Source organism: Vidua chalybeata, chromosome 1 (genome assembly GCF_026979565.1).
Source record: "Vidua chalybeata isolate OUT-0048 chromosome 1, bVidCha1 merged haplotype, whole genome shotgun sequence".
In the NCBI taxonomy this organism is placed as follows: domain Eukaryota; kingdom Metazoa; phylum Chordata; class Aves; order Passeriformes; family Viduidae; genus Vidua; species Vidua chalybeata.
This window is the reverse complement of record NC_071530.1, coordinates 38030705-38057577: the sequence shown is the minus strand read 5'-3', so window position 1 is coordinate 38057577 and position 26873 is coordinate 38030705. Positions and strand designations below refer to the sequence as shown.

At 39.7% G+C, this 26873-nt stretch overlaps 1 protein-coding gene across 3 annotated transcripts in view; it reads right to left on the bottom strand.

The window, feature by feature from the left end:
• Positions 1-26505, bottom strand: part of LOC128798552 (ubiquitin-conjugating enzyme E2 E2) — a 201794-nt gene extending 175289 nt beyond the window's left edge. The window contains exons 1-4 of one of the 3 annotated variants that reach the window (XM_053962227.1): positions 26403-26501; positions 25477-25711; positions 20696-20879; positions 12635-12685 (exon numbers count right to left, since the gene is read on the bottom strand). In XM_053962227.1, the coding sequence (XP_053818202.1) occupies positions 12635-12685; positions 20696-20871 (227 nt within the window). In that variant the 5' untranslated portion in view covers positions 20872-20879; positions 25477-25711; positions 26403-26501. Of the gene's footprint in view, positions 1-12634; positions 12686-20695; positions 20885-25476; positions 25712-26402 lie in introns of those variants that run through there. The other 2 variants (XM_053962217.1, XM_053962233.1) reach the window with 2 other exon arrangements.
• Positions 26506-26873: the final 368 nt, after the last annotated feature.

Sequence of the window (26873 nt, the reverse complement as noted above, 5' to 3'; positions counted from 1 at the left end):
TGAAAGCATATCCTGCAGTAAATTAATAACCCAGCAAGAACACTTCTGTAGTTGGACAGTTTCACATCACTGTGCTGCTTACTAATCATGTCCTCGTGTTTTCTCTTTGAAACATTCTTCTATTGCTGAGCTATAATAAACAAACCATGTATGGATGATTATGCCACTGCACTCACAATTATAAGTTGGCCCTTTTCCATTTTGCTTGTTAAAATCTGCATTAGTCATGTCGAAAGCTACTAAGCCATACAGACTCTTAAAAATGTTACAGGAACGTATGGAAGTGTTTAGAACTGAAAACAAGTCATTTAAGCACTTATGTTTCTTAGCCACAGGACTATAATGCATATGAAATAACAGAATTAACAAACAAGTGGTCTCTTGCCAGTTAAGTAATAAACTGTCCTCCTACAAGGTAATAATATGCAAGCACCTTAGCGATGAATTTATGAATTGCCACCAAAAAATCATTCTCTTGACATAAATCACTAAGGCAAGTTTGTTTTTACTTCTTAAAGTCTTGAAAGTAACAATTCTATCATTTTACTGTGCTTTGTGCAAATTCTTGGCATATTTATAATATAGTCTGTCTAGTAGAGTTACATCAGTTATTAATTTAGTCCAAAAATTGTATCAAATTAACATTCTAAATAACTAAAAAACCCCAAACAAACAGAACCCACCTACTTCACTGGAATATTAGCAACAAACAAATTGCTAAACATAGATTGGGAGTTTCCATATGAATTAGGAAAATGTCAGTTTGACAGTGCAGAAAAGAACAGCAATGCAAGTATAAAGATATATATTGCTGTATCAAAATTAACTAAAAGTTCTCAAGGCTAAGAAATTCCTGAAGCCAATAATTTCCAAACAGCGCAGGAGGGAAAAACAAATCCTCTCGAGGGGTAGCATGTGGAAGTGCATGCACTCTACTCAAAATCTTTTGAAATCCACAGTAAAACCTTAATCTTGAAGACCCTAGGATGAAAGGGGTTATATAAATTGAGTGAAGTCAGTCCCAGTTTTCGGGACAGCCCCATTGCCTTCTGGGATATAGAACTGCATTGTTGCATACAGCTGATCATCTCCCTTAAAAAACTGTGAAGCTACCAGGAATACCAAAAAATCCAACCTTCTCATTTATAGTAATATTTGCATGTTTCTGCACCGTTTCTTTGGGTGCTGAGCTGCTTGTAATTCCCCAAGCCCAGAGGGAAAAATTTGAAGTTACCTTTAAAACCACCATGAGATACCTGGAGCAGGGAATAACCCTTAGAAGTCACAAGTCCTGGTGCAGATTGTAAATGCAATCTCCAGTTAGGAGAAACTGGAGTTAGTCAGGTCCAGTTAGGTCAGGTCACAGTGCATAAGTAGTCATATATATGCTACAAACAACCAGCCACATAGAAGAATTAGGATGTGTTGACAAGAGGAACTCAAGTTAAAAGTATTTCCCTTCAGCCCACACACAGGGGGAGGAGGAACCCACTCCTTGTAAGTTCTGTATATACTTAGCATGTCTTTACTACAGCATCCATTAGTGATTATTTCCACATAGCGATGACCTCATTCTTTAGCACAGTGAATAAACATGAGAGGAAAAAAATGAAGTATTTTGGTTGCGTATTTATCAGCATTTGGGCTCATTTAAATACTACTTGAATAACAATTATCTTTCTCAGCTGAGCACAGCATCAGGTTGGCAGACTGTGCTTCACTTCTTCTCAAAGTGACAATTAACCTTGATATCAGTCTGCAAAGTGCTCTGTACTGGCAGCAGAATAAAATTATCATTATCATATAAATCATAAAAATTCTACTGAAACTGAGATAGCTGTCATCCCTCAGCTATTTGTATTCAATAAGGAGCAAGCAGGTTGTTGTAGAACATCTTCAGAATGCATCATCCTACAGCCACCACATTGTGGGCTTTTGAGGCTGCATTTGTAGCAACCTGAAAATGCCAGCCCCACATGTATGCCAAAAGAGTCATGGTTAATATACGTTATTAATTAAACATCACTTAGGAAGGTTTGTGATGAAGAAGGCCATTACTCTTGAATCATGAATTTAAATTTGATTTACACCACAGTAATTCCAGACACAAATGAGATTTCTGAGTTGATTATGTGATGCCTATCAGCTAGACAGTATTACACAGCAATGATACTTGTTATCACCTGACCTTATTCTTCGAACTCTACTGCTTACAAACAAACAAAAAGAAGTAGCAACAAAAAAAACCCTCAAAATTAATTTTGTTAATGCTGGATCAAAATTCAAAATAGACCTCTTGAATTGATACTTAATCACTGTGTCGACAGATTGTTGAGGAATGTACTCAGACAGCTAGAATTGTAGTAGTTGTGTCCACAACAGCCCATTGAAATCCCAGACTAAGTAAATACATCTTCCCTTCTAGGCAGCCTGGACATGCAGGGAAGCAAGAAGATTGAGTTGTCTTCTCTAAAAATTTCCCACCTTCAAACATGTAATGACAAGCGACTGTGAAAATGTTTACAGTCATTTTTGATATGACACTTCATTTTTGTAATGTGCACACTGTGTGTCAAAGTGTTTTACTGTTCTTACTGCTACCAACAGGACATTGCTGTGAATAAGACATGGCAGTGAAGCAAGCCCTCTTTTTATAGGCTGACAGGTCTTATTTTATGTGCAACACAACCCAAATAAACAAACAGGCAATTATGAGGAAGGGCACCTTGAGTGTTGGGTTTTTACCCTCCACTACAGCAGATCTCACACAAGTACCTTGAAAGGGAGACAAAGAACCTACTCTTTGTACCTGAGGCACAAAGTGACTCCAGGGATTGTTTTTGGCAGGCAATGTGGCAGATTGTATGCAGGAGATACAAGAAGGCACAGCTGTTTTGACCCAGCCAGCAGTATGAGTTCTGTGAGAGGTGCAGTGCCAAGAAGTGCACTCCTATGAAGTATTTTGAATGAGCAAACCCAAGTGTGTTCCATGATCCCTGCTGCAGAAAAAGGGTCATGCTCCAGTGTAACATGGAGCAAAGCTAACTTTTCTCCTGTAATCAAAAGTCAGACACTCTTCCAAGAAAGGTTCAGTCATGAATGCCCTGCTTTTCAAGCTATCCAATAAATCTGAAATAATGGGAAGGTCCATTTTAACACTAGAGTCTTTCTCAAAATTCCTGTGGAACGCTCAAGCCCAGTTAACTCCAGCCAACAGTTTAACCTAGAACGCTTAATGAATCCCATCCATGGTTAATTCATGCTGCTGCAAAACCTGGCGCTGTGTTTACTGCAGTGATTCTGAAACCAATATTTCCTACGAATCCGCCCTGCCTCCAAGCCCCAAATCTAGATTTTTTTTAAATCCCTGGTTTGCAACCCTAAATGCCACAGCTATGAGCTTAGCAATCAATTATTTATATCAACAAATCTGAAACTGCATACTAGGCAGACATCTAATTTTTCAGTCTTTAACTTCTCTGAAAATTAAATGCGTTACATTCCATCCATCTCCTCTGGAAGGGTTATAACATGCCTAATTTTGTATGCAATATGTATATTTATCCCATATAGGTTACCTAAGACAACAAATAATGAGACTGTACTGAATTTTAAAATTCTCTGTATCCCATCTATGGTAAAATTTCCATACAGTTAACACCATATAGTTATCCCAAGCATACTTTAATCATCTTTAAAAAATATTTATCTGTGTAGCTTAGAAGTATAAAATCCTAAATACAGCCTTCTTATGTGTAAACAGGCTAATCATAAACTAGTGTAGTAACAAAAATAAAAGTCACTTTAGAATTAAAACACCTTAAAGTGTAAAATCCAGTTTGTTACCATAGGTTTTGTACATTACCCATAGAATTATGATATATGCAGAAGATACTGCACTGCTGTCCTAGAAATAATAGAATTTCCTTTGACAATTTTAAAGTTATAATAAAAAGGATAAAAATCTCTATTAGATTTATGATGTGAGTATTCAGTGGTGTTTACTGTCAGCACCTCCCAAATGAAAGTTAAATCAAACATCAGCTAATCTGGCAGAAATAAAAAGCCCTCCTCCCTCAAAAAACCAATGTGTAGTAGAAATGAGACAATCATTTTGAAAGAATGGAATTATTCACTGCTTCTCCACTGCATAACAACACTGTTTTCTGATAAAAGAAATTTTACTATGAAATCACTGCTGAATTTTATACAAAAAGACTGCCTACAGCAAAATAATCCAGAATAAATAAGTTTAAAAGCTTTAAAATTGTTAGAGGCTATACTAAACTCCAAATTCCATAAAAGTTACAGTAAGACATAAATAATTAAAAACCCCATTATAACAATAACACCCAAACCAGAAAAAAACTTTAGAAATTTAAGATTTAAGTTGTCTGCTGTGTCGTTACTCTAAGAGTAATTGCTGTAACTGTGTACAGCTTATTCTTTAAATGTAACTCAATCTACTAAACTGAACACAAACCCTTGTATTTCAGTCTTACAGAATCACCATATTGGCCTCCACAATATTTACAACATTAAAAGGCTACAAGTGTCATGAAAGCATATTATCACTCACCTATAGCCCTCTCTAGGCACAGTATGCATCTCAAGTTAATAAAGGCCACATAAATATGGCTTTTGTGCCAAGCAGACAGTAAATTATGTATTTGACTACACATTTCTCCCTAAAAAAACCCAGAATGTTAACATTAATCAGAGGAAACTTCAGATTCTGGCATAAATTTGACTATCACATAAAAGGTAATATTTAAAATACATAATGCCTTACCACACAAACACGAGCTGCCATATGTGAGGCACTGCTAAGCATGGTTTCTATTAAGTCAATACACAGTAACTGGCTTCTTTCCAAGCAACATGGAAGTATTTAAAAACCCTGTTTAATCCAATTCCACAGCCTTGAAACAAAAATAAATTAAAGTGTTGCAAGAACTGTTAAAATGAAAAATTAAAGGCATGTAAATAAGTGAAAAAAATTGTCAGAGAAAATGAAAACAAAGATTATTTCAAGTAGATATCTTAATTGTAATTAGTAACATTTGGCATGTTTATATGATTCAAAGCTGCAGCCAATTAGATACCCCAAAAAGCTTGTAACAAAGCTGCAAATGTGTAAGTACAGCATAAATAAATTTTATTGCTCACCAAGAAAACAGCAACCAGATCAATTTCATAGTTTGTTTCCAAAGTATTGCAAAGCATGCTCTATTACTAGTTCATGACTTTTTAGTCCTAAACTGCAGCTTTTCTGCCAGATTTTGGAAAACAATTTCATTAAATTCAATCTATTAATTGTTAATCTGCACACATTCCATATATACCAAGAGCAAAAGAAAAATTACGGCATTGCCTTAGACTGTCATGACTATGCAAAAAAACTCAAAATAAACCCAGCAACAACAAAAAGCCAAAACAAACAAACAAACAATACGCCCCCCAAAAAAAAGTGCACTAAAAGTTAATAGCTGTTAAAAAGCTGTACAATTGTGTTATTGGAACTGAGAAAGACTGATTTTTTTTTAATAGATTTCCAAGGGAGGGGATTTAAGTATTACAGGGAAGAGCAGAATTCAAATTCTACTCAAATGCGGTTTACTGAAGACAACAGTGTTAGGCAGTTATGAGATTGTGACATTTACTGAAGAAAACAAATACTTCATTATGCTGTCAGTCCCAACCAACAGACAAAATATCTTCCATTTCCCTCATTTATTCAATAATGAGTAAATTACTAAAGGGTAACGAGCTGCTAATAAAAGCATGTTTTCTACATGATTATCATGAAATGGCAGTGTCTGCTTGTTCAGTGCAGTAGTACCTACTACACTCAGACTTTCAAATAATTCTCCTCTACCAAATTTCTGTAAAGAAATTGACCCTTTTGTAGTTTTCATACTAGAAATTAGTTTACATTTAGGGAAAAAAATAAAAACCCCACAAAAATAGCTAACTATATATAAAATCTACACATTCAGGTATTTCTTTGCAAAGTCTTCTAGCAATGACGCCAAGTCTCAGTCAAGGTGGTTTTGCTTCCCTTGCTGGCAAGTAATGATTGTTTATTTAATGCACTTATTTTAGGGGTTGGGGGGAAGAGGTTTTTGTGTGTATGTGTGTTTCATGAGGGCTTTATTGAGAAGATTACAACAACATGCATATAAAATAATAGTTTTATAATAAAATCAAATTCTGGCTCATAGGAAAAACAAACAAACAAAAAAAAAACCCCAAAACTCTCCCACCCTAAACCAACACCTTTGTTTAGCTATTTAGGAGAAGGCAAAAGAAATGTCTGTGAAAGGCAGTCTGAAAAATTCTGGAGCTGAAAGCATTGGGGACTGCTCTTGTACACCGTAGGAGACTGACTTACAAAGACCAGCTGTAACTCAATATGAAACTGCTGGAAAAGAATTTCTCTGCTCAGAATTCCCCACACTAAAAGCATCAAAGTGTTTCGTTTTACCCTTGTAACAGTTCTTCACACTGCCTTACCCAACTTACAATTTAAACCAGAGATTTAGTTATCTTCTACACTAAGCACATTGCAAATATCAAGGAACCCTCCCGTATCCATCACACGCTGCTTTTTGAGCATTTTTTTCCCTTTCCTGCTTCAAGGAACTAGTGATCTTCAAGACCCCTCCTTATGCCCCAGTCTCATTTCCTTGCTTCAGCTGTGCCATAGGATGTGCACTGGCATCTCCCTGACCTTCCAGATCTGCACTCACACGGTGCTTGCTGAAGTACTCTTATTCTTCTCTAACACTAGTTTCTCTTTTCTTCTCCTCCTGGGAGAGAAGTTGTCATCATTCAAAAACCGGGAGAACAGGCAGGAATCATGTGGAGGTATTGTTAAGCTGGGAGGTATTAATGGGTGTTGTCAGTTCCTTACATCATCATCACTGAGTGAAGTTGCTAGACCTGGCAGGCAGCCAGTGGCAGGTTCCCTTTACTGCCTTCCTTTTATTTCGTCTCCTGCCTTCATGAGAGTTGCTAACATTTCAAGCCACCAATGGCCACAACACATCCTGAAGTTTTTGAGCATTGCCTGTAACCAATCCTAAAAATTGCCCCACAACCACAAGCAATAATGCAATCAAGCAGATATTGAAAACTTAATTTACTCAATGACAAAAAAAAAGTTCAGTGCACTCTAATAATTTTTCATATCAAACACAGATTTTCAAAGATATCAGATCACTAAAAAAACCAGCTATATTTTTGATGGCCTTCCAAGTACATTGCATCTTGACACATGGAAGACCCATGAAAAGAAACATCTGTGTTATTTTTAAAAAACAGATGCTTTGTAAACCATATGACATTGAAAGGTCACTTTTACAGTGAAAATAAACAGATATTTTTAAAGAAATGTTTTAATATAGTTACACACTTCAGAGCTTAAAGCACAAATTATGGTTCTGCACTGTCTAAAAGATAATAACTAAAAGAAAGAAAAGTTTACATATTAAAAAGTAACCTGACACTTTTCATCCAAGGTACTTCAAGGTACCACGGTAACACAATCTGAAAATCTCACCAGTTAAAAAACACAGCAATCTAATTCAAGTGATAAAATACAGTATGATTGCTATTATAAAATTTAATCCCAATGTGATTCTTAACTTGCATATCTTTGGGACATGTTTCTTGCTGCTTTTGAAGCAGAAAGGGACTCAAAAGTAAAACATAAAGCAGTTACAGTGAGTACTGAAATTTTTCACCCATCCTTATCCTCTGTTGTTGATACATCATGGATTTAAAGCCAACAGGATCCTGCACCCTAGTATAAACCACTTCCATGCTTATGTTTTTGACTAAGTTTTGCTATTTGCTGTAAATTCTAAAGAGACCAGGCTAAGGTATATACAATGTTCAGTGTCACATGTTCTCAAGAAGGTGACTAGCAGCAGATCAGAATAAGTCTATACAGGCAGACAGTAAACTCCATAAGTAAAACAATGGGAAGGGAGCCTGAATTCAGGCTGGAAATGTTTGCAAAGAAAAACGTTCAGAGAAAGCATTTTTTACTCCACTTTTTCATCCTGCTCACACATTAGCATCACATGCATCACAGCAGTGTGCCTGTGGCAACAGAGTGTGCCTCCCCAAGTCAAACAATCAAAATCACTGAGCACAATTGCAGGGTAGATACTTGCTGTACCTGCTGCTCCAGGTCCCTCCACTTCTCTCCCTCTGCATTTTAGAGCAAGGCTGACCATTTTCTCCCTCCCAGTCTTTCCCTGATACTGTGCTCCCTTTTGTTTTCTGCTCCAGACACTTGTGCCATCCCTTTAACTTTAAAGTAGCAGTAGGAGTTTAAACATGGCCCCAAGAATAGTAACTCAAATTGTTAGAATTCACATAATCCCATGGAGTTGTGAAGATGCCAGCCTCAACATTTCAGCAAAAACATAGTCAAAGCAGTATTAAACAGAAATGTTGGACCCCATACAGACACTAATAATACAGGAGATATCCATGAGGCACACTGACCTCTCTCCCGAAGTCAAACTGAAAATTTTGCCATTCCACTTGGCTCTTCTCAGCATCATCCCAAAAAGTACTGTTTTAAGTATTATCAGTGTGATTAGTTTTCAAAAGCAAAATACTAGAATCACATATGCTGGTTGCTTATCAATTTTGCAGACAGTATAAAATGCAAGGAATTAATGATTCCAAACAAATTGAAGAGATACGACTACAGACAGGATTTTTAACTATTGTTTTAAAATGACAGTCATTCTGCCCACTAAGCTGCACAGTCCTTAACAGTATATTTCTGAGCCCCAAGCATTACCTATATTACTAGAGAGGAAAAGAAATGAAATGTAAAGAATATAATAGGAATTGCAGTAAATACACAGAAAAGAGAAGAATGATGAAAAGTACACTAGAGAACACCACAAGAAAACATGAAGGGGAAGATAGGTAATATTGATGACTTAACAGGAAAATTTTGAGCAGTTGCTCCAAGTGGTGTCCACAGAGTGCTGCTATTCACTTCAGGCTGGCTCTCCTTATTTCCAGCTGCTAAGTTCACACTGAAAGAAGCTAAAATTACATTAAATACTTTCCAAATATTATTTTCCCATGTAAGCAATTGGTATAAGTTGTCACAGAGATGTTGTCCTCTTGCCAGTGAGAAGGGAAATAGTATACAAGAAGTTGTATTCTGTGAAATCTTTTGTCTTATGCACAATGTAGCCGAAAATATGGGGAAGCTTGAAAAGGCATTATTTTAGGTACAAGTATTTCCAACTGTTCCCCTCTTTCAGCAAGGCAATATAGGAAAATGACACTTAAATATGAGGATCTTATCGCCTGTGAGAAAAGCTATACTCTGCACTACTCAGGAGTATAATATGTGTGCCATTTCTAGCAATCAAGCTTTGATATTTCAATGAGAGGAAAAAAAGACAGGAGTGGCAAATGTCTACAATTTGGGTATACCATCTTCTGACAAACTGAAATTTCACAATGCTGCAGATTTAAAACATAAATGTACCACTTTGCATTCAGGACTGTCCTTGCCAGTAAATTCAGCTCAATACAAAAGTAAAACAGGGGAAGGGATGGGACAACATACTGAAAACCATCCAGTTCTTTCTGTTAAATGTGAAGTATAACAGGCTTTTTTATGACATGCCTTCCTCCAAAAATAGCAATGATTACACTGCTCAACTCCCACACCCCCACCTCCCCCCCAGCTTGACTTTTTTACATATAGAACATTATACATTTTACAGTCCTGAGGAAGGAGCCAAAGTTTGTGGAGCCAAGAGGACTCACTCCATCATCCAGTACCCAAACTACAGGAAAGGAAGTAGGGAGGCAGGCAACTCTAATTTCTTATAGGATAAAATCTTCTTTTAAAGCCGAAGTGCCAGATCTTTTAGTTTCAGATCTCTGAAACCCACAGCTTTCCAGAGTTTTGGAAAGACACTGCAAGTCCCAGCAGTGATAATCTGCCAATTCCAAGGCACATTTGTGAGCAAGACTTTTTTTGTCTTCCAAACAAACACAAAGATTATACAGTCTATTCTCTTCACAGGGATGAGGTGGGGGAAATGTTAAGATCAGAGCTGCTGGAGCAGTGGAAGCTGCAGCTGCCTCGGAGCTTGTAGTGACTGTGCAGCCTACCATGCATTCGAGGGATGCTACTGTGCTACAAATATTGTTCCATTTGGGGCTTTTTTCATGAATGGAAGAAACCTGAAGCTTTGGCCTGCTGTAGTTAATGAAAAGTCATGCAAATTGTTTTGCAATATTCCACCTAAGTTCCAATTTAGCTCAACAGCCTTCCTATCAGAACTTCCTAAGTAGCTACTTAAGATAGCTGTATTCTTGAATAACACTTTCTTCACACCTCCTATGACATTTAGTTTTCAGAATTATCACATTCCTGTTGCCCAGTAATGATTTATTTTATATATGAAGGAGTACATACAATGAAGATAACATGGAATCACAACCATTTCAAGCAGCCTACATCTGGAATGAACTTACTTTTATGAAATATGGTTAGGCTTTTTAATAGAAAAAGCTAATATGTCCTTTAACAATGACCTAAATTTCACTAAAACCAAGAAAGGATATATCAATACTTTAGGGTAAGATATACTGTACAATAGCTTAGCTTTCCTCAGTTTTCTGAAGAATCATGCCTGGCTGATGTATTTCTTTTGTAGCATTTAACTATAACAAAAAATAGATGAAGTTCAAATGAAAACACTGTTTAGACTATGTCAGCAAAGCATAAACTAAATGAAGTGATTCTGAATTGACTATAAAAACATATTTGCTAATATTAAAGTTACTAATGGTTATCTATCAATCTATCACAACATGAAGTGATTCTGCATCTTAAGAACTGTGTTAAAGCAGCAGACACATGAAGTTAGATGTGATTTTGCAAAACAGCATCATGGAGTGCACTTTATTGCTGTTTTATCATTAGTGTAAATAATTCAACAAACGCAGGAAAGCTCCAGATTACTTGGGTTTTTTTTGTAAATTGCAAGTCACTAAAGGGCTTTCCACTCAGACAGTCAATTCTTACTTTACACTCGCTAGCAAAAAAAAAATCAAATATAATAGTATCTTGTATACTGAAACAACTGCTTTGTTATAAAGAGAAGGCTTCAGAAAACCAGAAAAAAATGACACTGCTGTAAAAACCTGTAAGCCTTTTACTCTCAGTTCAAAGACTTAACCATTCTTCTACAACAGACTGAAGTTTCATATTCATCTCGGCAAATCAATCCGCTAATAGGCATCAGTCATCAACACTGAAGTAAAATCTGCCACATGAAACAGCTTTGATGTGATTGAAGACTCACACATAGTCGTAAGCATGACAGAACAGCTTAGCTATTAAAATGTTTTATCCAGCAAAAAACTGTTCATCCTAATTGACTGAAATACTCTTTGAATGCTATTATTGCAAGGCTACTTCACTAAGCAGCACCTTGGTACATAGCCACTTGACTTATATCTTGAGATCCAGCACAACCACATCAAATCTTGTTAGAGTATTTTCTTACACATACTTTTGTCAAGAGACCAAAACAATAAAGCTGACTGTCATTTTTACTACCCGTTGCTTAGTTAATTCGATACTGAAACATACTGGGATTCATTATAAACGCTGCATGCAATCAGCCACTTCTATCAATCTTTCTTTTTAGTGCAGTAACAGAATGAAACCTACTAACCACATCAGTCGAAATGGGTTGGCAGGACTGGGTGGAAGCTATACTTCTGCACTGAGTCCAACCTCTCACCACAAGAGGTGCAGTAGCTTTAAACAGCAATGTGCAGCCCTGGCCCAGCTCCAACACTGACCATATGTCACAAGCGGATAGATAAGAAGCCTGAGACAGCCATCTGAAAACAACTGTACACAGCCCCAGCCACCAGACAGTGAGGGTTTCAAGGTCTACATCATCATTCATTTAAAAGCTAATTTTAAACATACCAGAAGGAAACATACTGTCAAAAAAACCACAACCTGCCCCCCACCCCATCCCCCCAAACCAAACCAAACCAAACCAAACCAAACCAAACCACAACAAAATAAAAAACCCAAACCAAACAAGCACACAGTCATTGTCAGAAAGTCTATATGATGCCATACTCTAATTCAGGAAGCATCCATCACATATGTCAATTGATTGCAACAGTCAAAAAATTACTAACAGTTTGTGCCCATAACATTTTCCTTTCTCCATTATATTCAGTGTTAACAAGTTGAAGAAACAACTTGAGAAAGGAATCAAATATACCAAGCAACTGCCACCAAGATTACAGAATCAAACAAAATACTATTGATTTAATATCTGAAATGAAGGATAATTTGATATTTGTCCCATATCTATTTATACATCACAGAGTTCATCCATGTATGCCACTACATTGGTTACCAGAAAGTATGTCATATCAATTCTTTATATGTAAGCAACATATCACCTATCAGCTCTTATTCCAAAATTACTAAATAATCAATTCAAAGGAATAACTAAAATTTACTTCATTCCCCAATGCAATTTCCACAGCTCCATACATTTCATTTCCGTATTCCAAATTAATAAAATCCAGGTGAACTTACCTACAGTTCGGAGGAGGGTCTAATGTAATTTCTGCAAGTTCTTTCTGAATTCTTAAAAGAAAAAAAAATACTATTAGGACTTGTTTTTCAGTCTGTTTCTTTCAACTTTATGAACATTTCTACATCAATCAACAGTAACAAAATATAATTCTTAGAATTTCTGGTTGAAAGCTGATCTATAATGTTTCATGAAACTGTGCAAGAACATGTAGAAGTAAAAACCAAATATTTTCTGAAAAATGAACGTCCAGTATGGAATAAATGCCATGAGCAGCCACCTAGAAAATCACTTTTTTTCCATAGGTCAGGAATCACAGCTCCTTGGCTCACTTACACAATTACTAAATATCTCATATACCCTCCTTCTCTATTTCCCCTCCGACTGTATGTCTTACTGTTCTTGCCCTCCAGAATATTTAGCTTCTTAATGTATATTGGACTGGCAGAGCAAAACCCCCCAGCTCAAAGCATATTTGCCCAGAATAAGCCCACCCAGGACTTCACAACCTCATGCATACTGGGGGGCTGATATTGGCTTTCCCCAAAGGGAAGTGCTTCAGCTCCCTGGTCAGCCTGCGGACCTGCTGCTGGACCTGCTCTGATATCTGCCTTCTTTTTACAGAGGGGACAAAATTGGGTAAATGCTATCCCAGATACAGTTTAATGAGAGCTGAGTAAAGGCAGATAAATCTCTTTCATTTGTCTATAGACTTTGCTTCTCTTAATATCTCCCAGGAGGCAGCCCAGCCTTTGTTGCTGCCTCACACTGAGCCTGCTGTCTGACAAGGCCCCCACATCCTTCTGAGCAGAGATGATCCCCAGTGTATCCAAGCAAGGGGTAAGTCCTCCCCACGTACATGGTGCTCATTTGTACTTTTTGAATTTCATGAGCTCTCTGTTAACTCTCTCCTGCAGCCTGGCCTGATCCCTCTGAGCTGTAGCCTTGCCCCTGTGTGTACAAACTGCTTGTCACTTGAAAACTTCTCAGTGCACTCTGCCATGTCCTCCAGGTCACCAATACATTACAGGCATCCTGCCAGAGTTCTTTCTCCAGGGAGAGCAGCTTCGTTGTTAAGGATTTCTGGATATTCCCAGGCTGACGCTTCCCAGCCAAGTCCTTGAATACCTGATCTCTGCCACAGCTGGCACTGGGAGCTCTTTTCCCTTGCACCAGCAACTGCATGAGAGCCAGTATCTTGACCTCTGAAGAAATTTAAGTATGCAGAATACGATACAGAGCTCCCAAAGGAACTTGTAGGAGTTTACAGTTCCGGAAGACTTGCCAGATTATGATGCCATAAGCAGGACTGCGAATGACACCTTCCCTATAAACTATGTCCAAGACTTTTTTCATAGGCTACTTCAGTGCAAAAACATAAACATTTAGAAGGAGGAAGGAAAAGAAAAACAATTCAATACATCCTCAGTGGTTTCTTCTTGCCTTCTCCTTCACAAGATTTCATGCACAGAGGAGATTGCTATTCCTATTATTCCCTACACTAAAAAAGAAATAATAACATCATAACACCACTCAAATTCCTGAGATAGGTGCTCAAGCCACAAGCCAAAGGTTCAGGCCTGACGTACACATATCTTGTTAAAAACAACTGCTACCCATTTTGCATATAAATACAGATAAAGAAAATGCGTTATCAAAATAAGCATTCAGGTATATTGGCATATATAAAGTAAAAAATAGCAGTTTAATTCTTTATATAATGCTACAATCCAAACACAATCTTGCATATTAAGGAGTCTCACAGCCACTATCAAAATTCCCCTTATGCCACTATGAATTGATTTTATGGCTCTTATGAATAAATGGACCAAGAGCAGTAGAAGAACTGGCCTGAACCAGGAACTCAAGCCTTTATCATTCACATTCTGAAATAATTAGGACATACACAGTCAAGACTTGTAGGCAGAGATAATAATAATTTTTTAAGACCTGATGAGATCATTGAAAAGATAAAAATACTCCTCCAGATGCTTAGCTTTTCTTTAACTTCTATGCATATAAATACAGGCAAAGTAAATGGCTTATCAAAATAAGCATTCAGGTATATTGGCATATATAATATAAAATGCCCCTGCATGTACCAAATGCTCACACCCAACTAGGTACCATCTGAAAACTTTAGAGTGGATTCTGCCATATCCTCCAGGTCACCCATCAAGACATGACAGGCATCCTACCAGACTTTTAACTCTAGGGAGAGCAACTCTGTTGTTAAGGATTTCTGCACATTCCCAGGCTGATGCTTCCAAGTCAAGTCCTTGAATAGCTGATCCAGCTGCATGTATATACCCTACATACAGAGCTGGTGTATACCCTACGTACACACAAACACACAAAGTTATTTCTGTAGAGGGAAAGCAATTTGATCTTTACTTTTTCTACTCATTGAGATGTTTGTACCCCTAGCATACAGAATTCCTCCAATAAATATCATAACTTTCTTATAAAAATACAGGCACAGGCTGCTTAATCAAGCACAAAATCATTGTAGTAACACTGAAAGTCATCTCATTTTGTAATTAGTGAATTTTAAGCACAACAAAAATGTTGTTTTAAAAGCTAGCCCATTTTAAACAATCCTAACAAATCACAACTTTTAGAAGGGAGATCTTATAACTGTGGGAATGCTTAAAATATTTCTTCTGTATATTACAAAATTCTGCCATAATTTTGAAATTTATATTTCAAATTTTATATTACCACAAATTCAAACTACAGAAAACCTAGGCTGCATGGAAACTTCAGTTTTGTGGTTTATGAATTGTTTTGCTTTCTCAGCCTTTTTTGAAGCTACAGAATGACGGCATTGCACTTGTTTTTGGAGTCAGATATCATTCCTTTGTTTTACATATAGTAGTAAAAATAGTTACTATTTCGTGGCATTAGAGTGAGTATGAGGCACGTCAAGAATGGATTGACAACTTCAACAACTTCAGTCCTAGATCAAAAACTTTACATTCCTCTTCCTAAATCCTAACCCACGTTCCTTACATTCTGAAAACAAAATGATCTCTCATTTTCTCCATCTGTTCTAGTACGACCCAAAGCTTCTAATGCAAAGAGCACTAAAATGGCCCTTTATTAAACTAATCTGTGATTGAGCAGACATGGACAAACTACCTTGCTGCTTCAAGACGTAAAAATTGATCAGATGGTAATATCTATTAATGTTCAAAAGACATCATTGCCCTTGCAAACACCTAAGACAAAGATGTTTAATTCATGATTATTTTTAATCAAACAAGATAAACATATTAATACAATACTGTCCATTAGTTGCTCCTCAGCAAGCTGTCCATGTTTATTCTCCCACTCTGTGGTGTCCCAAACTAAAATTAATTTATACACCTTACATTTCTTTTGTTGCAACCTTAATTTACCTTGCATTCACGCTGAGAGCTCATTCATAAACAGTTTCTGTAGAACAGCTGACACATAGCTTGTTCACATGTCACAGCATTCAAAGTTACAATTAAATCATCGGACAGCATCCCAGAGAGCCTTGCACTGATAGAGACCTCCAATGTGCAAGCTGCCCTTTGTCTGCACGTGCTCTGGCACTCGCCCCATATCCCCATTGAGCTGCCCTCAGAATCTGCCATAGGAGAGGACGTGCCTCATTTCCTTAGCTGACCACAGAGGATTCACTGCGAGAATATGCGGCCTCTGGCAACAAAACATTTTTTTCAGGGTCCTTTCTGGCATCTGTTTCTTTGGATTTTCTGCCTCAATAACAGTTATGTTTAGAAATGTCAGAGAGGAAAAACCCTCTAAATTAAAATCACTACATATATCCAGTTTATATTTAAACCAATGACATTATGGTTTATTACATACTGGACAATGGGGATGATGGCAGGGGGTGAGGCCCTTGCTGGTAATCAAAGCCCTGGGCTGCACACATAAGACATTTAATGTGCAATGTCAGATCTGATACTTTGTTTGGTCTTAGAGAAGTCATCTAACTCTTCTCTCTCATATATATACAGACACATATTAAAAAATTTTTCTCTCCACTTAACTAACAGAAAAGAACAAACACAGTTGCCTCCCAGTAATGGTGCAAAGGTTAATCTACTCGTAAATTCAGAAGCATGAAAGTACATTGTGGATTTCAAATATTATTAATTCTCACAGACACATATTTACTGCTGTACCATGCCAAAAGGGACTGAATTGTTTCCTTCATGAAATAGTTCTCTAAAGCTAAGAAAGACGTGAACATGTTAGAGAATTTCCCAAGATTATTAATAGGAAAAGAAATAAAATAAAGGACTACATGACAGTAATCTGTTTTTACCACATCCACTTTTCTAAACTACATGTCTCTCTAATTATAAAAGCCAGATGAATCAATACCCTATACCAGAGAATATACTACTTAGAACATACTTAAAAATGCAGTCACTGGTATGTATTTCAATACTAAATAAATTGTGACTGAGCAGGAAATTGATCTAAAGACGGTTAGGTTCATACTGGAGGAAAAGAAATATTCTCACCTACTTACTAAATGATGGATAAATGAATAGGGTATTTCTTGTAAGAAAAATCACACCATATTTTGCCGTCGTATTCAACATGCTAATTATAATTTCCAGATTCTGTGATAAACCCCTCAGGAAAAAAAAAAGGGGGGAGGGTGGGAAATGCTATGTTTTGTTGAATTTCGAACCAATTTCATCTATCACTTATTTGGTCCTACTTAAGGCTGCAACTGCTTTGAATAATGAAAATATTACAACTAAAGTTGTACAGTTCACAATTCCTTGTAGGCACAGATATTTATTTTAAAAAGTCAGGATTGGACATAAAGCTTTACAGATTTTCAATCAGCAACTTCAGGAGCCAAGCAAAACAATACATTTATTTGTTGAGCTACTATGTCAGCCAAGAATGGTTACACTTCTCTCAATCCAAAGGTCATGCTAAGATTTGCTACTTAAGTGGTAACAAGATGCCTGCTGTTTTCAAGGACAGCAATTCAATTCCATGTCTGAACTGTAATTGTGATATGCAGTGAGTTTCTCAATCTTGACATGTTGGGTAAGAAAGGTTGCTATTTAAGGTGATGCCCTCTGGGTGAGGAAAATTGAAGGACCGGTACACTACACGACATACGCCGTAAGCTATTACACCTGTATAGCAGCTAGTCCTGAAGTATTAACAGAGAAGGACAGCATGTGATGGCATTCTGCCTTCTTGATGCCATCCACAGCAACACTAACAGAAGAAACTTCATATCTCAATACCAAAAATCTTACTCAGAAATATGAGTGGTTTCACACAGCCTCTGTAATCAGATCACTTTGGAAAGCAGCTAAGCTGCATGAACAGTATATTCATACATAAGACATGGGAGCAGTTTACTATTACACAACCAAGTCAGCACACTGCTAAATCTTGATTTATACAAAACCTCATGCTACTGAAAATTCTTTAAATCTAACTGACTACCTAAACATAAAAATCAAAAAGTCTTCCAAATAGAGATGCACAAACCTTTCTCCATATTCAGTAGGTATCATAATGCAATCCAAAAAAACTGTGGCTACCATTCCATGTGCACAAAAAAGCTTTCCAAGTGAGAAAATCTGATTTCCAAACTCAGGTTAGAATCAAGCATGTAGTCTGTGACTTTAGCTCCAATGAACTTGTTAGATGCTTTTAACAGGAATTAAGGAGTCTTGACAAAAGCCACAACTACGCTACACTCTGTTGAGTGCTTTACTGGTTTTTTAGCAGAGTTGACTCCTCTCATCATAATGAAGGTACCAGAGTAAGGCCTTATTAATCCTACACTAGTCCTCATTCAAAATGAACTAAAAAAACAATATTACTATGAAGATATTTTATAAAGACTGTTTCTGGAATACCTAGCACATATTGAGGACTTTAAGACATTTTTCCTTCCTTTATGCTACTCCTCTCCTTTTTAGCCTCTAATTTCAGATTTAGCTTTCTTGACACACTACTGATTTTAATTAAAAAGCACAGAAACAAAACCTGTAATATGAAAACCTGGCCAGATTAGAGAAAGTGCAATCCCAATTCTAACACAATGACAAACTACTGAATAGTCAAAAACAAAAAAAAGGGAAAAAATACAATGATACGAATAAAAACCCCCATTACTACAACAACTGTTTCTGAAATCCTTCCAGAAAGGGCTACTCCTAAATTACATTTCTTTTCAAAAATACTGTACACACAGCTACAGAACTATTGTAAATCATGTCAGATTTTAAAATGTATAATCAAATGTATATTTCTAAAATATATAATCAATATTACTACACATGTGAAACTAGCTTTAGAGTCTAACTGGCAAATGTACTGAAGTCAGCAACTGATGGCATAATTAGTTTCAGCAGAACCATAAGCAGATATGATTAAACTTTAAAAGGTTTAAGTAATTTTATCGCTGTAAAATGCTTATTGATAAAAGCTCTAAGCTTTGAAGATACAAAGCTAAGATTAATAGACCAATTTCTGACATATCATTATTAATTTTTTAATAGGATAGTATCCACAGGCCCCTGTCAGAATTGTAGCATCATTTCACCAGACATTGTACAAAGTTCAGAATACACAGACTGCTTTCTAAAGATGCTGGAAACTGTTTCTATGACCTTAAAATTCATGTCTAATCCAATATTCCTAATATTTAAAAAAATAATAACAGCAGCAAGCAGACAAAAGAGAAGACCAGAAACCATAACAGCTGTGAGGATTAACTACATGAATAATATAATGATTTGTAGTGAAAGTTGGGTGGGGATTTTTTCCCTTCTTCTCATAAAAGGAAACACAGGCAAGTTTTGCTGGCCATTCTGTAAGTGATATGACCAGGTAATCTCCTAATAGTGTCACAGTAGGAATGTGTGTCCAGAAAGTATTTCTCCAGGGAACTGAAAATAAAACTAGCTATAAGAAAGGAATCTATAGCAGAAGAAAAGCATGACATAACAGTACCTCATTGAAAAGACAAAAGATATTTTAGTATCCCTATTAAGGTATCTAAAGATACTTTAGAAATTTATTTAATTGGTAAGGGACAGATTAAGGTAAAACAAAGACTTGAATCCTGACTAGATGTACACACATGTTTATATGGTATTTTATACAGACTCTGACTACATGCATATGTTATAAATTATGGCAGCAGGGGCTTGATGCTTCTCCTTTACCATAGCACCACAGTGGTACAACTCCAGTGTTTTCTCTTGTAGTTTACACTGCCTTGGACTAGCAAAGAAACGAGATCTGGGAATTCTGCATCAGGACAGTCTGCAGAATTGGTCTCTTGTCAGATTATTTTATGAGTGCTTTTTAACTTCAATCACTATAATCCCACTTGCCCAGACTAACAACCTTACATGTACTAGCAAAGTAACACTATGCTGTAAATTCCTTCTGTCTGGTCCCAGCAAGACAGTCGTTATCTGGAGATGGACATGATAGCACAGAATAATTTAAACAGCTATTCTACAAACCAACCTTTCATCTCAATCAGAGAAAGGGAAGGGAAATAATGGGTATTAAAACAGATCACAGTTTAAAGTAATGAAACCAGCATACATTTGTTGTTCACTCAAGTATTTCTGACCTGACCATCTGGAAAAAAAAAAAGGCAGTACTTCATGGCAATAGGTATTATGGTAGTCTTAACATGCTGAGTTACTGAACTGTCTGAAATGTTTATGGCTAATTAACTGTAAGTTACACTGACAAGTTTCAACATCAGTCATACATACATATACAGAGATATATTTTATAAGGCTACAAAACTGTCTGAGTTTTATTAGCAATAAAAAAATGTCAGCTTTTATCATGCAAGCAACTATTAAAACCATGTGAAAGAAGCAAACTGACAAAGGAAGGGAAAAGTACACAGGTCTAATTATTGTGACCAGTCTCAAAAGGTTATTACACTGATACAGTAGTGTTATAATAAAACAATCAGAAAATTAATACACTGAGTCAATACATGGATCTGATGGCCAGCTGAAAGGAAGAAACAACCAGGAAGAACACTGTACCTTTTAGCACTAGTTGACAATTTAGCAGCTGTTTTGCTTGATATTTTCCCCTCTTTTTTCTTGGGTTGAACTTGCTCCCTTTCTTGTTCCTGCTGAACACCTTCACGCTGATCTCCATCAGAGCTCCCTCCACTAGTGCTTGGACTATCATCCACTCTCTGCCCCTCTGTAGACATGGCAGATGCTGCACTGAACAAAGACAAACAATTGAAGTTAGCTTTTTGAGGAGCAACTGCCTCATTGTATTTCTTACATGCTTAAGGAAAGGACACATGGGATATATGTCTTTGTCCTAACAAAATAGTGCTTGTATCACAGTAGTTCAGTAATCTCGTACTGAAGAGTTTTGCCACAAGCATCTTAACAATAATTCAGGAGCTGGCAATTTTAAACCTATACCACTGCCACCCCCTAAAAAACCCCAACCAACCCACAAACAAAAAACACAAAACAAACACACAAACCAATCCCCCTGCCAAACTCTTCACAAACACATATATATATATATGTATGAAAAACAGAAGTTACTGAAGTTAAGTGGGAAACATAATCCTGAAAGTGTAAAACCTTTCACTATGAATTATGTTTTTCAACTATTCAGCAATACCATGAGTTAGCTGTCCCATCAACTATGCCACCAGTTCAAATCTACCACAGCTAGCTAAAAACTGAGAGTTATTACTATCTTCAGACTCTCTGTTATCCCATATGAAATAAATCTGCAGGCTCATTCCAAGTGTACAATGTGGGTTTCCACATTACAAAATCCACATCTTGGCATGCTTGATGGAAACACAGAACTAAAAAGCTTTAACACGGGACTGTTTGTATTTACTAAAATGGTGAGCCCATTGGTAGAGGATATAACAAAGTTTTTTCCTGACATTTCATTCAGGCAACATGAGGCAACAAACTTGTCAGAGAACATGAGCAACAAGAAATCTCAGCATATTTCAGAAGTCAAGTTAATGCTTTATTTGCACACTTCTGATACTAGTTAGCTATTTTAATTTCTTCCTTCATTTTAAACAGTATAACAATATGCCGACAGATGAGGAATTACAAGCCCACTGTTACAGCTGTCATGACTTCTCAAACTCTCAAACTGTTCTAATGAAGGGCAGATGTCCATGAAAAACTCTTACTGAATTAGCATATCTGGTGGCACACAATGATTCAAAAAAAAAAAAAAAAAAAACCAAAACCAACAAAACCAAAACCAAATTAAAACCAAAGGTGAAACCCAGGTCTTTCCTTTAACCCCAAATCAGTACCTTATATACCTATGTTACATATCCTTCTCTAGAGATTTTTAATAAAAAGCACACAGGCCCAAACATTACTTGCTTACACCCATGCAATCCATATATCTGCTCTATATAACTGGGTGGTTTTCTGATCAAATCTGTCTGAATGAAGAATTTGCTCTTTCATACACAAAGAGTTTCAAATTGCTGTGAACTTCGACTCGCTTTTCCTCTTACCTATGTACAGACATCATCACAATTAAGAACAAACCTATTCACCTTGACTATTATGTGTTTTAAGACTCGCTCAAGGGAGAATAATGAGATTTCAGGCTCAGATTCAACCATGCTTGTTCTATGGATTAAACAAAGTTCATCTTCCTGTACATATGTATGGAAAGAGACAGCAAAGGAAAAGTAAATTAACATCAATGCCAACAGGGTTATGTTGAAAAGGATGCTTTTTAAAAAGGCCTAAGCGTTCTTGTTACAGAATAGAAATAAATTTACTCCTATACTGAAAAATCCTTGCCAAGATCTAATTCTATCAAATAATACACACTATGGAGCAGAAGAAATAATCTCTTCAGGCATTATTGAAACATCCAACTAACTTCAGGAGGAATTAGGTCTTTTTCGTCTATCTTGTGAAGCTATACTGAAAAAAAATTCTGGAAGTATGGCAGCCATTCAAAATGTTTAGACATTAAAAGAAACAGCAAGCAACACCAAGTGATAGACATGTGACTAAAGTTCCCCTCCGTCAGCTTAGGCTACATTTTTGATTTTATAACAGAAAATAGTATTTTTGTGTATTTATATATGTTTAGATACAAGACCTAACCTGCTCAGGAAGGTAACTGAAATGATGCAGAGTTTCTGCCCTAAAATTAAAATATAAAAATTGTCCACTCTTAAAGAACAATTTCTCCTATAGTACAGCTACAACAATACATTTAACATAGCCCATAAATTTACACAGGCTAATGTTCAGATATTTAAATCCTATTGTATGATTTCAAGGTAAAGCAGCAGAACACTTAGGGGTAATAAACAATAAAAGTATCACATTCTGACAAGTAAAAATATGCAACTATAATGCAATTTTGGTACTAAGTACCCATTTTCCTTGCTTCTACATAAAGTTAAAATACAACCTCATCTCTTTTTATAACACTTATGTTGGCCTTTATTTGCCCTAGATTTTACTTCTGACCTTTGCTTAATACATCTAATTTTAAACAGAAAAAATCTCTCTTCACAGTGTACATAGGCTTCAACACTGCAGGCCAGAAAGTTAAAAGCATATTTAATAATGCTTATATGCATAGGACATCTGCTATGAATAATCTTGGCTATAAATATTACTATTATCCAAAAAACAACTGTATTCACTTCATAAGTTCAGGTTACTATCCAGCAGACAAACACTGTAACAGTAGCCCAGAGCATATAATTACTGTAACATGTAATGCCAGCATTTACAAGGGGAAAATGTTTAAATCTGTCATTTGATGTCTGGCTAGTTTCTGGCAGGGGTGGGGGGGGAGGTTTGGGTTTTGGGTGGTTTTTTTTTTCCTTTCTCCTTCTGTCCCTGTTCCCCCTTCTGACATCCAGGCAATTCTTTCTATTCCCTCTCCTCACAATACCTGCAACTTTAGGGAGTTTTGTTCAAGAGATGCTCAAAATTGCATTAAAAGCATGCTTTAACGGGCCTGAAATTCGACATTTCTAATGAGGTCAAACTTAAAAGACACAGAAACATATGAACAAGTAAGAGAATGGGGGGAAAAAAGTCAACTGAGAGGATGACACTGTGAAGAAAACATTTCGCTGCCACCAACACAGACAGAAATACAAGATACTCTTTGAATCTGAAGAGCCGTAAGTGTGTTTGCAACTGTCACACAGGGCAAGAGGGAAGACACACGATGTCCAGGTTCCCGGCTGCCAGGCTATTCTACATTCACACAAGGGTTGATAACCTCCCTGCTGCTGTGCAGAGAAAAATGAGCAGAGGGGACAGAGGAAGGAATGAAGGGGGACTTAAAAGTCTCTCCCTTAACGTGAGATGAATCAGCACCGAGACAGATTACAAGTGTAACTACAACTATCAATTCGAAGTGAAGGGCATCCAAAATATTTTGCTTTTGTCAAATATATCCACGGGCACCTTCCCTTTCCTCCTCAAACTAAAAAAAAAAACCAAAACAACAACAAAAACAAACAAACCAACAACAAAAACAATCAAACAAACAAAAAAAAAAAAGACAAAAAACCCCCAAACCACCAGTCATTATCACATATCACACACCAGAAAAAAAAAAAAAAAAAAATTAAAAAATAAATCCACCAGTCAGGGACAGCAAGATCCTGGCAATGTGCAGATAGTCCCAAGGGCGGCAGAGCTAGTGATGATGTCTTTCTAAAGCGCTCGAAATTTCCTATAAGCCAAGATAAATTGAGTATTTCTGCAGGGTCCACCACGAGCAGCAATGGCAGCAGCCGCCTTACTTCATCTTCATTAGAAACCATAAAGGGCAAAAAGACCACAACATCGCGGGACGGGAGGCAGGAGTCCGGTGTGTCCGCCACTGAGAAGGGCACCCGGAAGGATGGGACGGGACAGCCCCGGACTCCCACGGCCGCGCGTGGGCACAGGCGCGACTCTCCCGTCGGGAAGCCCCCGCCGTACCGGAGCGGGTGGGGGCCACGAGCATCCCCAGAACCACGCACCCCCCGCACTCCCACGGCCGGGCGGGCGGCGGCCGGGCTAGGGTGAGAAGTAGGAGACAACCGAGGAGAGGAGGAGGAGGAGACTGCGAGAGGAAGACGTCGGGGGCACATGCGAGAAGGGAGAGGGCTGGGCTGCGGGGCTCCTTGGGGCGCGGGAGGGGGGGGGGGGTAGTGCCTTTTCCGGGGGGGGGTTCCAGCCCGGGGTGCCCACCGCTGCAGCGGGGGGTGTGGGGATAGCGCATCCCAGGAGGCTCGATCGTGGTGGGGGGAAGGGGGTACCCCGGCCCCCCAGCGGCGCAGAGAGTGCCGCGGGGACCATGCGGAGCAGAGCCAAAGGGGTGGTGGGGAGCGGGGGTGGTCGCTGCTCCCGCCCGCAGCAGGGCGAGCAGGACAAATGGACACGGAAGAGTTGCTGAAAGGGTGTGGGGGTGCTAAGGAGCAATGGAGGCTGGATGGAGCCTGGGGGAGCGGGGAGCGCCGCCAGAGATGCCGAGGTGGCCGGGGGCGGCGGGGGGGCGGCCAGGACCGTTGCTATGAAAGGGCACAGCCGAGGATGACAAGGGGGGCAAGGGGGTACCAGGCAGCACTAGGGGGATGCGGAGAGGGGAGGGAAGATGAAGGATAAAGGTAGAGACCGAGGGTCGCAGATAAATGCAGGGGAGAGGGTGCTGCCGTGGGGGAGGGATGGAGAGCGACATGGGGGTAGGAGCCCGGCGGGGGGAGGGGAGGCAGACGGGGAGCTCAGCCGGGGCAGAGGTAGGTGTACCCCGGCAGAGACGGGGGGGAAGCCGCTGCTACCTGCAGGCGAGCGCAGGTCTCTCTCTCGCTGGTGCCGGGCACAGGCTGCGGGACAATCCGTCGCGGTCGCCCCGACTCCGGCCGGGCGCGGGGCTGGAAAGGAGCTGTGGCCGCTCACTGAGTCATGAGCCCGCTGCCCCGCGCTCCTCGCTCTCGGCTTCCTCTCCCCTTTCCCGTCTCTCCCGAGCAGCAGCGACGGCCGCTGCCGCTTCTCCCACCGCCGCTCCTGCCCCCGCTGCCCGGAGAGAAGTGAAGCCGCTGCCGCGCGCGCGCACCCCCGCTGCCGCCGCCGCCGCCTCCGCGCGCGCGCGCGCCCGCCAGCCAATTATCCCGGGCGCTCGCGGGCCGCCGAGGGAGGGGCGGGAGGGCGGGGGCGCGCGCGCGCGCGGCTTCGGCAGGGGAGCGGGGGGGGGGAAGTGACGGGATGGGGGCGCGGGCGGGCGCGTGTCCGCGGGGGCTGGCGGAGGCCGCGCGCCGCCGGGCAGGGGGGAGGGGCAAGAGGCGGCGGCGGGAGCGCGCGTTAAAGGGAAGCACCGGGGGCTGGGCGGGGTCAGCGGGGCAGAGGAAGAAGGAGGAGGTGGGAGGGGATGGGCCGGGACCTTCGGCCAGGGATTCGGGGGGGATGGAGGTGAGGGTACCCGGTCTTTTCCCCTGCCGCCGCCGGGCTGCCGTGGGCCCCCGCGCGACAGTCCGGGAGGTGAAAGGGGCAGGCCGGGACAGGGCAGGGGGCGGCGGAGGCCGGCATCAACTTTCTTGGCGCTTCTCGTCTTTTTCGGCTCCTTTGTTCCTCTCGCCAGTCGCCCCCTCCTCCGCCCCCTCCCCGGTCCTGGCGGCCCGCACGGCCCCAGCGTCTTTGTCTCCGCGAAGCCGGAGGGAGCAGCCGGAGGGGACGCGGCCGGTGCCCCGGGCGGGGAGGGACGCGGTACCTGGGGAGGGGCGGTGCGAGGGCACGCTGTGCCTCGGCCGGCCTGCAGGGAGGGCCCAGGCCCTTGGCACTTGGCGGCCACACTTTGTGTTACCCTGGTAGTTTCGACCGCTGCGTGGCATCAGCACAGCTGGGTGGCACAAACCGCCCCGGCCGCTGGCGGCCCCGCTGACGTGCAGTATCCCGGCTGGAGATAGGCGCTGTCGCCTGATTGTGGCCAGGTAAATGAACCTCACCTCCCACGCAGGCAGACGTTGCCTCTGTGGAAAGCATCGCAGTCAGGAATGGGAGAGGCCAAGGCAGAGCCGCACTTAAATATTACTTGTTTAGTGGGAATATTAACCTGGAACAGACCAAACCTCCAGCAGAACTGGCTGTCAGGTAACCCCGGCTGCGCTAGGCGAGTGAGACACTTCTGTCCCTGTGCCGACCCTGCTGCTTTAATCTTTACATAATATGCTTAGCTATGTTA